This window comes from Otolemur garnettii, unplaced genomic scaffold, assembly GCF_000181295.1.
Source record: "Otolemur garnettii isolate 467f Iridium unplaced genomic scaffold, OtoGar3 scaffold00133, whole genome shotgun sequence".
Taxonomy (NCBI): Eukaryota; Metazoa; Chordata; class Mammalia; order Primates; family Galagidae; genus Otolemur; species Otolemur garnettii.
The window spans coordinates 5,071,453-5,085,493 of NW_003852528.1; the positions used below are offsets into that span (position 1 = coordinate 5,071,453).

At 49.9% G+C, this 14,041-nt stretch overlaps 1 protein-coding gene across 1 annotated transcript in view; it reads right to left on the reverse strand.

The window, feature by feature from the left end:
- Nucleotides 1-334: 334 nt before the first annotated feature.
- PASK (PAS domain containing serine/threonine kinase) overlaps nt 335-14,041 on the reverse strand; it is a 45,314-nt gene continuing 31,607 nt past the window's right edge. The window contains exons 13-18 of the mRNA XM_003798250.3: nt 11,813-11,938; nt 11,581-11,715; nt 6,938-7,137; nt 3,513-3,646; nt 1,365-1,511; nt 335-739 (exon numbers count right to left, since the gene is read on the reverse strand). Of these exons, the coding sequence (XP_003798298.1) occupies nt 666-739; nt 1,365-1,511; nt 3,513-3,646; nt 6,938-7,137; nt 11,581-11,715; nt 11,813-11,938 (816 nt within the window). The 3' untranslated portion in view covers nt 335-665. The remainder of the gene's footprint in view (nt 740-1,364; nt 1,512-3,512; nt 3,647-6,937; nt 7,138-11,580; nt 11,716-11,812; nt 11,939-14,041) is intronic.

Below are 14,041 nucleotides of genomic sequence, written 5' to 3' on the forward strand. Positions count from 1 at the left end.
AATACCACACCTTCTCTCCCCAGTCTTCTTAGATGTCCTACCTGGGGCAAGTGGGGTGTATAAGAGGAAAAATAAAGAAACCAAGTTCTTCTCCCACCCAGCAAGCTGAAACAATTCATACTGTCCAAGACAGAATAATAATTTACTAACAAATTTTCTTTAATTTGAACAGTATTCAAGGAAATAAACTGATGAAATAGCCTGGCCATTTGGCTAACCATTTCTACAAATTCCACATATCTGTCACTCAGATGAGCATATACCATGTCAAAGAAAACAAGACATGTGCACACACAAAAGTGTAAAGAAAATTAAAACACTCTTTTATGCCTATCAGAAGTTCACACAGCAAGAACTTTTTAATAGTATCAAGCAATTGAACACTGGAATGTTTTTTCTTCAAGGTCATGAAAAAGTGAATTTCCAGAATATTTTATAAACCTAAAATAATACAGTATCACTGGCTTTTGTTCTAGTATTTATCAAACGCGCACCTGAGTTTTTAGAAAGTGAAAGTTCTTGAGAATTTACCTTCTCCAAATGGATGGGGCCTGAGAATCATGTGACTTTCCTAACTGAGTAGAGAAAGGCTCACTCAGTCAAGGGGGAGGGTCCCCATGATGCACACAGACTGGCCAGCAGGGGCTCCCCTGGGCAGGAGCCCCTCAAAGCTCCTGGGCTGCTTCACTCAAGCTCTTGCTCCCCGTTTCCAGACTTGCAGTGGACAGAACCCCGCTTTCTAAGGAAAGAAGAAGATACTGTGTCACACGCTAACAATTAAAGATTCTAATACTAGAAGAATACTAGAAGTCCTAGGAACAAAAGACTTCAGCAGACCCTTCAGACACCCGGCAGTCAGTGCCCTGGAAACGCACATTCTGCTAAGGGGTTGTGGGGACCTACGCTCAGAGCTGTGGATACCAGCTTAGTCTGGCTGCTCTGAGCAATAGCCACGGCCCCCAACTCTCTAGAACAGTGATTCTCAACCTGTGGAACACAAGCCACAGGAACTGTATTAAAGGGTCGCGGCATTAGGAAGGTTGAGAACCACTGCTCTAGAACATCACACTCAGTACCTTCTCATTGTCCCCATCAGCCTGGACCCTGTCTGTCAGGGGCTTCCATGGGCACTTGCCCACCCTTTGAGGTTCCTAGCTATGCTCCGAACCCCAATGGTATTGGGGTCTCTGCATAGAGTCAAGCCTCTCCCCAGGTGACAGGCCACTAAGGCCCTGACATTTGTGTCTAGAAGGGCACAGAGGAAGGAGCCGCTTCCTCCTCCTCCTGACCCAGGAAGGCAGCCTGGGGACCTCCTTGCTCTGAGCAAAGCTGCATACGGAGGGAGGCATGCCACAAAGCCTCACCTGGCTTGTTTACGCGACACACCTCTTCCCACGTGTAGTCTGCAAGGTTCACAGGCTGTGTCACCCACGGATCTATCACCAGCTTCTCCAGGGTGGTGCGCTGCTCAGGGGCTGGCTGCAGCAGGCCAGACACCAGGCTCATGAGCTCTGGGGACACAGAGTAGGCTGGTGTCAAGTGGAGCACATCTCAACACTGCAAGTTCCTGGAAGCCCACCCCCCAGAGCCTCTGTCTGAGTGGGAGATGGCTCAGGAACCCTGGGGACTCTCCTCAGCACATGGCCCAGCTGAGTGTGAAGAAAAGCTGTGGGGGATGTTCATCACCTCTGAAGTGAAAGCCTGGAGGTCATCTCACTCAACCAAGGCCCAGATGGTTTGAATATTGGGAAGGTCAGGTCTGTTCTAAGGGCTCTGGCTGTGCAGAGCCAAGAACAGCTCAGGTTTAACAATCCCCTACTGCCCCATGGAAATCTGAGAGAAGCCCCCTCCCGGGTCTGGGTGTGAATCCTGTTCCCTCTAACAAGCCAGGTGTCGACTCAATGAGAGCCAGGCTGAGTCTACTGTTCCAGGGACACGCCCAGGGAGCCTGGCAAGAGCCCAAGAAACAGTCTATGGGTATAACAGCACGCCACAGGAGCCATGCCATTACAGGAACCCAGGACTTGAGAAAAGCTCTAAAAACTCTCTTCTAGGCTACTGTGGATGGAATCATGCCCTCCCACAAGTCCTGTGTTGAAGCCTTGATCCCCTGTGTGACGATGTTAGGAGCTACAACCTTCAGGAGGTAGTTATGGTTAGAAGAGGTCACAAGGATGGGCCAGATGGGACTAATGTCCTTCCCAGAGGAGGACAAGACCAGAGAGGCACTCATACACTCACCCTGCCATGTGAGGGTACAGCTAGAAGGCAGCCCCTCCAGAACTGGTAGAGACACACATCTGTGGCCTAAGCCACAGTTTCTAGAGTACTCTGTTACCGTGTCGAAATTACAAGACAGAGACTTCTAACCTAAGCAGAGTCCACAGTGCAAACTTTATGTGTGAAGACATTCATAACCTCACTACATACAACAATTAATGACTGTTAGGGAATCACAGACAGTCCAACGGCCCTGCTGAAAAGAAATACACGTTCCCACCACACAGAAAACACAAACTGTAAGAGAAAAGATGAAACAAATCCCAAAAGACAGTCTCTGGGCAGCAGAGCTATTGCATTTATTGAGGCCAAGGCCACTGGTGCAACCCACTTTAGAGCCGCTTAAACTATCACTCCCATTAGCTAGTTGTGACACCAGTACCTCTGCCTGGATCAGTCGCATCACCACCACACACCACAGTGGGTAGACAGCACGGGTCAGAGCTGTGCGCCTGGCCCTGCCCCTGCACAGCTGGCCATCGACGTGCACCCCACCTGTCACTGGCCTAAAGCAAGGTAACACCGAGCAGATGGTCACAGTTTTACCCTCCCAAGAACTCTTGTGCTGCCCAGCAGTTGAGTGTCCAGAGAATTGAAGGCTGGGGAATAGTGAGCTCCTGTGCAAGGTGTACGTGCCCTGTGTGTATAGCTGCTAGTGAACTCATCCGACTTGCCAAGATGGAACTGTGTGAGTCATCCTTTTGTCCTTCAGCTCCACCTCAGATTGGGAAGTAGTTTGTCCGTACTATCCCAGCATTCCCACTGATGTCTCACTGCCCATCACCCTGGAGCAGCCCTAGGGCTCCTGCTTTGCTTACTCTAGACTTGCAAGGCCTTCCTTCCTCTGAGCCCTCATCTGCCACCCCTGCTGGTCCTTGCTCTAGATGCAAACAGTGTTGTGTCCTGGGGTGAGCCCAGCCAGAGGCCCTCAGCCCTCTTGTGGGAAGCTCTTGATATGACAGAAGGTTCTGTGTGAGCTGCTGGGAGGTCATGCCCTTGGTGCACACTTTGACAGCTACCAACAAACCACAAGTCTGTTTCTTACAAGAGGGTTTCTGAGATCCACAGGGGAACACTAATAAAAGTTACATTATCAAAATATTTTTAAAGTCACATTCAAATTATTCTGATGTTGAGATTAGTAGTGTATCAGATGAATAGAAAACAAAGCTAGATGAGGGCACCAAGGACACAGGTGGGAGCAGTGCCCGCCCTGCCTGTGGCATGCTCACCTGCAGACACTAGGTATGGTGGATGTATGGCAGCCTCCACAGTCTCCTCCAGCTCGCAGAAGGGGTTCTCCTCAAAGATCAGGGTGTACAGCGTGACTCCCAGAGACCACATTTCGAGCTCTGGTCCTCGGTAACTGACAAAGGAAAGAAAGGTAGGGTACCACACTGCTGCACACGGCACCTGCCCAGCTGGCCCGGGTTTCCAGGTGACCAGCCATGCTCCTCAACCATGCGCCCCACTTCTTTGGTTGTTTTTTTTTTTTTTTTGAGACAGAGTCTCACTTTGTCACCCTCAGTAGAGTGCCATGGTGTCATAGCTCACAGCAACCTTAAACTCCTGGGCTTAAGTGATTCTCTTGCCTCAGCCTCCCAAGTAGCTGGGACTACAGGTGCCTGCCACAGCGCCTGGCTATTTTTAGAGACAAGGTCTCACGCAATCTACCCACGTTGGCCTCCCAAGAGCTGGGATTACAGGTGTGAGGCACTGCGCCCAACCTTATACGTCCCACTCTGCATGTCCACCCTGTGCAGGGAGGAGCGAGGCCCTCCAGAGCACAATCAGGAAACTTGGTACCAACCACGACAAGGAAATGCAACACGCAGTTCTGGGAGCATAGCCAATGTCTGCTGGAGGCCAAGGGTGTCCTGAAGGGAGCAGAGCACCAGCCATATGGCCTTGCTGACAGCGTGTGAGCCACACAGCCCTAGGATAGGGCTTCTGCCCTGCAGAAAGGTCACTGGACAGCAATAGGAAGGGTGCTCAAGGCTGAGACCAGAAGAGCTGAGAAAGGCTCTAGGAAGCCAATGGGACAGCAGGATGAGAGGAAGGTGAACCGCAGGAGGAGGGCTTTCTGGCAGTGGCCAGCCTGGGAGCAAGTTTTAGGGGAAAATGTGGGCACTGCTGCTTGTCACTCAAGTGGGGAGCAAGCTCTGGGAGAAGACGCAGGCATGGCTGGTGCTGGTTACTGTGAGCACCTCACTGTGAGCTGGGCCCCGGCAGCTGCCGATGCTGTGCCCGGCTCTCACATGGCTTAACCCTGATCCTCACAGCAGTCTGGCAGGATAATACTACCTGTGTCTTACACAGAAGAACAGACCCAGTAGGCACCAGGCCAACTGCACCCCCCACCCCCCGACCCAGTGCTACCCATGGCCATGAGTCTCCTGGCTGGGGAGCAGGGCAGCCTGGCCCAAGAGTACCCCCAAGAATCAGCAACTTCTCACCATGGGCTAAGAGAAACTTCAGTAGTGAGAAGAGGGCCCAGGATGGATCCCTCAATCATCTTGGGAATACCATGGCAGAAAACCAGGCCAGAGATAGAAGGCAGGCTCAGAGGAGGGGACGGGAGGGGAGGAAGGAATAAGAATTGGGGCCTGACCTCAGCACAGACAGGAGTCAGGCCACATCCAGGGGGCTGAGTGGGGCAGGGTTGCCAGCACAAGGCTTCAGGGAAACAAAGGGGGCACAGGCGGCATGAGCTGGAGCAAGGGAATCAGATGTGGCAATTTTTGTCTTTATGTTGTTTGCTTTTTAGGGAAAGAGTTCAAGAATTTTAGAAGATAGAGTAAAATGGATCAGCAAGCTTCTCCCCTAAGTGCACAGACAGTGAATATCTCAGGCCTGTGCCCATGTGGTCTCTGGCAGCAACAGCTCAGGAGGACGACACCTAAACTGCAGCACAGCGGACCCCAAAAGACCTCAGTCTCACAAGGCGGCAAGAGGCCCACACACCCCACATGCATGGCAGCCTTGCTCACCACAGCTAAAAGTAGAAGCCACACAAGCAACCCATCTTCCAACAAGTGGACATCCAGGGCACATGCAAAAGGGTGTTACGCAAGCTGAGAAAGGGGACTCCTGACACCTGCTACAGCACAGGAGAACCTGGAGGATGTCTTGCCAGGTGAAATGAGCCAGTCACAGGACAGACCCTGTGTGATCCCTCTCATGTGAGGCCCTAGAGGAGTCAGACTTGCAGAGACAAAGACAGGATGGAGAGCGCTGGGGCCTGGGCAGGGACTGAGGGCAGTGTTTAGGGGGGACAGAGTATCCATTTGGGAAGATGAAAGAATCCTGGAGCGGACAGTGGCGATGGCCGCATAACAGCCTGACCATCCCTGATGCTGCTGACCACATTTAAACAGTTAAGGGGGTAAATTTTATGTCATATGCATTTTGCCACAATAAAAAAAATTTTTTTAAAAAACAAGAGGTGGGACGAATTTAAACAAGGTCCATGCTCTTCCATGCCCTGCCACTGGCAAGCAGCACAGGTATGTCCCACACATGGGCCAGGCCAGGAAGCTCAGCATGCCTTGTGGAGAGGCTGGCACAGCACTTCCTGGGTCTGAGGTGACACGTGACCTCACAGACTGTGGCCCCAGTCCCGGTCCCTTTATCTCCTCTGCACAGACCATGTGGAGTGGTCGTAGCCAGCACAGCAAAGTGCAGCGGCAAGGGGCCATGTAGTGCTGTGACTCCTGACTCTGACACCAACATAGGGGCACTGCTCTGGGTACATGCAGGGGCAGGTGGAAATGCTGTGGGTATTTCACATGCATGAAGACACTGGGCTTCTATGCAATCAGACGGCCACGTGGCTGTGCATGGCAGAAAGTGCTGTCAGCAGACGTTTCCTCTCAGGCCCACAGACACTCCTCTCTTGAGTCCCCAGAGATGAGGTCTTCACCAGGCCAGCCCCTATAGCTCCTAGGCTCACTGACTACAAAGGTGCAAGCCCAGCCACACCCCCAGACACTGCTTCTCCCCCAGCAGGGCCACAGGGCTGGCTGCCCAGTAGCATTGGTGAGCCAATGCAGAGCCTCTGGCTGGACAGCAAAGGCACCTTGGCCGAGGGTCCTCCCTTTCTCTAATGCTTCATCTCTTGAGGGCCCACCCAACAGTATTTTATCAAAATAAACTATTATTCTCATCATCAAAATAAATAAACCTGACTGAGAAAGAATCCTCTTCATTTACTTAAACAGTGCCATCACTGGGGACTCTTTTATCTTTTTAAAATTATTTTCTTAACTTTTTATTATAAAGAACTCCAATATGTAGTTGGGCATTGTGGCAGGTACCTGTAGTCCCAGCTACTCGGGAGGCTAAGGCAAGAGAATCGCCTAAGCCCAGGAGTTGGAGGTTGCTGTGAGCTGTGATGCCACAGCACTCTACCGAGGGTGAGAAAGTAAGACTCTGTCTCAAAAAAAACCCAACATGAGCAGCAGCTGAGGAAATAATATAAGAGCTACCACCCAGGTGCATCAACCAACACTGCCTGGTCACTGATTTTCCAGGACATTTTCCTTTATCTTGTAACACCTGCTGACAAATAGCCACAAACGAAAAGTGCCTGATGCCACACCCAGCCCACAGCCCCGCCTACTCATGAGAACTGGCTGCAGCACCACGCCATACGTACGGGTTCCCCAGAAGGACCTCGGGTGCACAGTACTCAATTGTCCCGCAGAAAGTGTAGAACAGCTTGCCCCTCTCCAGGTAGGCAGCTGAACCAAAGTCTATGAGCTTAATGGTGAAGTCCTCAGCGATGACGATGTTCTCATCCTTGATGTCACGGTGAAGGATGTTCCTTGAGCGCAGGTACCCCACCGCTGACACCAGCTGCAATTGAGAGGCCAGAGGGGCTTTGAAAAATGTAATCCAGGCTCAGTGCCTGTGGCTCAAGCGGCTAAGGCGCCAGCCACATACACCTGAGCTGGCGGGTTCAAATCTAGCCCCAGACCACCAAACAATAATGACGGCTGTAATCAAAAAATAGCCGAGTGTTGCGGCAGGCGCCTGTAATCCCAGCTACTAGGGAGGCCAAGGCAGGAGAATCACTTGAGCCCAGGAGTTGGAGGTTGCTGTGAGCTGTGATGCCACAGCACTCTACCCAGGGCAACAGCTTGAGGCTCTGTCTCAAAAAAAAAAAAAAAAAAATGCAATCCAAGCAGGAGCAGTGGCTCATGCCTGTAATCCTAGCACTCTGGGAGGCTGAGGCGGGTGGATGGCCTGAGCTCACAGGTTCAAGACCAGCCTGAGCCAGAGCAAGACCCTGTCTCTAAAAATAGCTGGGCATTGTGGCGGGCACCTGTAGTCCCAGCTACTGGGAGACTGAGGCAAGAGAATCACTTGAGCCCAAGAGTTTGAGGTGCTGTGAGCTATGATGCCACAGTACTCTACTAAGGGTGACAAAGTAAGACTCTGTCTCAAAAAAAAAAAGGCAATCCAAGTAAAATATGCACTTAAAATAAATGTTAATAAGACAGAAAAATAAATATTCTCCAACTCTAATGAACTGGTGATGAGAAAGGAGGCCAAGCCTGGTATTGGGGAGTTATATACCCATATCTAGAAAGCCAGAAACTCCTGGAAATACTCATCAAAAGTCCAGAACTCAAAGTCAATCTACCATTATAGAGCTAATGCAAAGTTCATTAAACTACCTCTTTGTCTGTTAAAAACTATGGTTGCTATGTTATGGGTAACCATTAGATAAGGTACCAGCACTCAACAGAAGACCCAAGGTCAATTACTCACTTGGAACTTGGGGAAATAAAATGAGTCTTCTTCACTTTTTAAAACAGTAGTTTTTTTTTTTTTGAAAGACAAAGTCTCACTTTCTCACCCTCAGTAGAGTGCCATAGCATCATAGCTCTCAGCAACCTCAAACTCTTGGGCTCAAGTGACTCTCTTGTCTCTCCCAAGCAGCTGGGACTACAGGTGCCCACTACAACGTCCAGCTATTTTTAGAGACAAGGTCTCACTCTGGCTCAGGCTGGTCTCAAACTTGCAAGCTCAGGCAATCCACCCGCCTCAGCCTCCCAAGTGCTGGGATTACAGCTGTGAGCCACCGCACCCAGCCAATAGCAGCCATTTGTCTTTCTTAATTGGCACTGCTCTATCTGGCTAAACTTCCCGGAACCTAGAAACTAACTTGCTTCTGCTTCTCTAAACCTGTACCTGTTTTGATACCTTCAATGAGGAGCAATATGATAATTACTTTATCTACTTGTGAATCCAATGAAAGGACAGGGACAGGGCTAACCAGGGAGCTTGGCCATTTTTGGACTTTCGTCACCATGGCTCTGCTGGCTGAAATGAAGCCCCTTCCTCTTTTATGTCTGGTGTTTAGGTGATTCTTTCTCTCCACTGGACCTAGATTCCCGCTACAGTGACAGGGAAGAATTCTGGATGCTGAATACATGAGGCACAGTGAAGAGAGTGGGGTCAGCCCCAGAGGTGCACCCAGTGGCCAGCACACACCAGCCCAAGAGGCTGTGCAGCCACACAGACCCAGAAGTGGTTTATGTCAGTCACTGACTTGCCCATGACACACCCAGGCCCATCTCAGGAGGAAGACAGGCCACAAAGCAGAAGCTAAGAGACTCATGGTGGACAGGTGTTGTGGGAAGTGGGAACTGCCCAAGAGAGTGCTCTGAGCAGACACCCTCAGTCACATGGAGGGAAAGTGACTTGCCCAGAATTCAGGTGGCAATTTGGGGCAGAGCCCGGAGCAGAAACTCCAACTTTGGGGCTCACACAGCTCAAAGAGCAGCATGATGTGTCAGCTGCCCTTTCCCGACACATGCACCTTGATGTGGGCCAGCTGGAAATGGGCCTCATGTCCATGGTGGAGTGACTACAACATGCCCCTCTTGCTCCACATCTCCAGCAGGGTCGGTAAGATTAGCCTTTCAGTCAAGGTGGGGTAATAGTCATAAAACGTGCAACTGCATCATAATTTGGACACCTGCGGTACAAGCAACATAGTGACTTGATTGACATAGTTGATCATTTTGATCTCTAGGGACAATTTTATATCTACAAATGGATATCTTTGAATCAGAAGCTATAGTTAATAGACTAAGCCCAATGCCTTAACGTGTATTAATAAATGTATGCATATTTGTACAAGACATATGTATACCTGCTTTTTTATAGACACACATGCACACATATCCACACCTGCATACACAGGTGTGCAGATACACATGCCACATGTGAGCCTTCACATGTGCACATATAAATGCATATGCATGCATAGAAGACACATGTCCACTGGGCAGGATTCAGTCAGGAGACAGAAACCCCATGTCAACTGTAGTGTGAAAGTTTCACCAAGAGGCACTCCTTGCACTAGTGATCACAGGAGAGAAGCAGAGATGGCACAGTTGCTCTTCCTGCAGGGCCCTCCATGCCCTGCCTAACACAGCTGCCCATGAGCAACCTGGACGGCAGAGCAGGTGCCAGGCAGCAGATGCATCACAGAGCAGGTCCTGGTGACCATGGAGCTAGAGCTGAACGGACACACACTGACCACTGCATCTGAATACAACACAGACCCATGAGTCCATGCTTACACATGGTAACATTTGTGTACGTGCATTTGCCAAGGGCTACAGGCACTCTGTAAGCATCTAAGAGTAGAGAACACAATTATCTGCACCCCTGGCCCAGAATCAACCAAGGTTAGGCACAGCTGTCAAGGACTCCCAGCGTTACCTCATATAGAGACTCTGTTTGCCATAGAGATTTCAGAAAAAGTCTCTGCCACAAATGATACAAGTACATAATCTTCCAATGTAAGAAGAGGAAGAGAGTGACCTATTATTTAGCAGAAACTTATAAGTAGGCACCTGAGAAACTAAATTTCAGAAATCCAATAGCTTCTGAGAGGGCACAGCTCTGAGGAAGAAATGCTGATTTATGGAACTGTCATTAGAAATTGAGTCATCCGCTCGGCACCTGTGGCTCAAGCGGCTAAGGCGCCAGCCACATACACCTAAGGTGGTGGGTTCGAATCCCCAGCCCGGGCCCACCAAACAACAATAATGGCTGCAAACAAAAAATGGCCAGGCGTTGTGGCGGGCACCTGTGGTCCCAGCTACTTGGGAGGCTGAGGCAGGAGACTCGCTTGAGCCCAGGAGTTGGAGGTTGCTGTGAGCGTGATGCCATGGCACTCTACCCAGGGGGATAGCTTGAGGCTCCGTCTCAAAAAAAAAAAAAAAAAGAAATTGAGTCATCCCCAGGAAACAGTAAAAAAGCAAATCTGAGGGCGGCGCCTGTGGCTCAGTGGGTAGGGCGCCAGCCTCATATACTGAGGGTGGCGGGTTCAAACCCAGGCCCAGCCAAACTGCAACAAAAAAAGAAAGGCATTGTGGCGCCTGTAGTCCCAGCTACTTGGAAGGCCGAGGCAAGAGAATCACCTAAGCCCAGGAGTTGAAGGTTGCTATGAGCTATGTGATTCCACAGCACTCTACTGAGGGGGATAAAATGAGACTCTGCCTCTTAAAAAAAAAAAAAAAAGCAAATTTGAATTATTCACATAGTTCTTTCTGGCATTTTTTCATTCTTTCTGGGGAGCTGGGAGGAGTTTAGGAAGTAGTCAGCACTTTCTCCTTAAAACTCAAAGCAAGACCTATTGTTTCTTCCTTCCTCCCTCCCTCCCCCGGCCTCTCTCCCTTTCCTAGGGACCCTTCTTATCTTGCTCACACTCTCATTCCAATAAAATAATGGTCAAAGACCAACACATAACACAGTGAGACGATCAGCGTCTCCATCTCCGATCTCTGGAGTCATTATCCATACTGAAAACTTTGATAGCTGATGGCCCCTCTGCTGAGCACTCACAACTTGCATGCTGTGCTGTGCACCTGCCGGGGCCCTCTCTACTCAGTTCCATCAGCCTCATTATGCAGACGCTGTGATGACTCCCACGAGGCTTAAGCATAGCAGTGATTTCCCCCAAATCCCATGGCTGATGGCAGACAAGAATTCAAATCACATGCACAAGGCACAAAGCCCAGTGTGACAGCTTTGTGATCAGTGCTCATAAATAAATCTAGGTCCCTGCTCACTCTAGGACAATGTCTGGCCTCATCTTTCCCAACCTCACTTTATCTACTTCAACCAAAGAATTTTCTTCTCAAAATATGTATCTTACTTCATAAAATCCCCAACTAAAGGCCAGATGCAGCTGAATGAGAGAACCCAGCACATCACGGACCTTGGCTGCCCAGGTCCCCAACCCACACCCCCCAGCAAGGCTCTGGCTGCTCTCACTTGTCGGAAGATGTAGCTTGCCAGGGGCTCATCCAGCCTGGGGTGGCGATCGATGAAGGCGAAGAGGTCCAGGCCAGAGCCATGCTTCTCCATCACCAGCTGGAAGAACCCTTGGTTCTCAAATACATCCAAAACCTGAGAAGAGACAAAGCCAAGTCCAGCTCCGCCCAGATGCCTTCAGGCTGACACATGAGCAATGTCTGAGCATCATTAGATAGGAATGGTCATCTACCTTAATGATGTTGGCATGCTCCACTCTGGAAAGAATTGCAATCTCTAAAGTGACTTTCCCAAGTTTGGGGTCCTCAATCCAACAGTCCTCCAAAACCTTCTCCTTCTTAATAAACTTCACCACCACCTGAGGAAAGCAAGGGGAGACAGCTGGAACTAGTCCGCAAGCTTCCCAGTGAGCCAGGGGCCCATCATGATGTCAGGCAGCATGTGGGGCCTCTGCACTGGCCCCAAATCCCAGGGACATGAGGGAAAAAACATCATCATAAACCCTGCAGCACAATGACACAGAATGAGGTTTCTGATCAGTAGCTGGTGGCAAGTCTGCACAGTCCCTGCCCCTCCACAAAGCAGACTAAATTGTCGGGGATGAGAGTGGAGCTGGGAAGAGGCCAACAACCTCTCTCATCCCACCCTGACTTCTCATCCAAGGAATTCATGTCCTGGCCAAGAAATAAGAAGCTGAGAACTAAAACACATAAAGAAAACCCAGGCTCTGCGCCTGTAGCACAGTGGTTATGGTGCTGGCCACATGCACCAAGCCTGGTGGGTTCAAACACAGCCTGGGCCTGCTAAACAACAATCACAACTACAACAAAAAATAGTCGGGTGTTGTGGAAGGTGCCTGTAGTCCCAGCTACTTGGGAGGCTAAGGCAAGAGAATTGCTTAAGCCCAAAAGTTTGCAGTTTCTACGAGCTATGATGCCACAGTACTCTACCGAGGGTGACATAGTGAAAATCTGTCTCAAAACAAAAAAAGAAAAAAGAAAACCCACCATTCTTAGATACGCTTTCAACACAGATTCTGAGATTAATCAGAGTTCACAAGACTGATGGACATAGGTAAGTATGAGAAGAACACTATGACAACTATAAACGACACTCAATTACAAGATGTGACAAAGAAGACACTGCTCAAAACACAGGGGACACTACAAGTCACCAGAGCTGCCCTGCCCCCATCAGCACCTGCTGTGACGGGAGCATGCACCCAGGTGAAAAGCGGACGTGGCCCATGCCAAGCTGGGCCAGGGCACAAAAGCCCCCCTCACAGAGCTCCCACAGGGAGATAGGCAGTAACACAGCACTGCAGGCCATCAGGAGTGGGGAGTCTGGGAAGGAGACTATGGAGAAGGGAGGTGCCACAGGAGTGGGGCATGGCTAGGTGGCGCTATGGTGCTAGGGAGGGACCCCAGGAAAGTAACTTCTGGGGAAGGGGTCACGACCCCACAGGGAGGGCAGCTCCAGGTAGAGGGGCTGCAGCCCAGGTTCTGAGGTGGGAGCAGGGCTGCAGGAGGCACCGAGGGACAGCACTGGGACCAATGGGAAGAGTGGCAGGGCCTTTACCCAGTCACTGCACTGCAGTGACAAGGACAGAGAAGGTGGTGGCTTGGGTGCCAGCAGACGGAGATGGGAAGAGGCCAAATTCTGAAGACTCTTTGCCAGAGAATCCAGGATCGAATAGGCCAGGAGCAACACAAGAAGGACAGTAAGAGGCTTAGGGTGGGAGCAGCTGGGCCCAAAGAGGGGGGGGGCCATGGCTAGGAAAGGACTGCAGAGACTGCGATGAGAGGGAGGGACATGCAGGCAGCTCAAGCAGTTCAGCCTCAATCTATAAATGGAGACAAGCCACAGCTGCAGAGCCAAAGGAGCCCAGGCACACACAAAATGAGTTTCAGCAGAAAAGAATGAGGGAGAAAAACAAGAAAAAAGAACCAAATTCTCTTAAAGTAAAGGAAGCCCAAACTCTTAAAGGTGTTAGTCAAGAATAAAAAAAACATACACGTTAATCCTGGTAAAAATTTTTGAACTATAAAAATAAAAAAAAAAAAACTAGAAAGAAAAAAAATCACTCTAATAACACCAAAATTCATAGGAGAATAATGCTAGGTGACAACAGATACAGGTCTGAAAAATTCTGAGAGGGAAGACTCAGAAAACCACTAACCAGAGGGAAGACGAGGATCACCACTAACCAGAGGAAAGACTCAGATCACCACTAACCAGACGGAAGACAAAGATCACCACTAACCAGAAGGAAGACTCACATCACCACTAACCAGAGGGAAGACAAAGATCACCACTAACCAGAGGGAAAACGTGGAGCACCATTAACCAGAGGGAAGACTCAGATCACCACTAACCCAGATAACCACTAACCAGATGGAAGACAAAGATCACCACTAACCAGAGGGAAGACAAGGATCACCACTAACCAGAGGGAAGACAA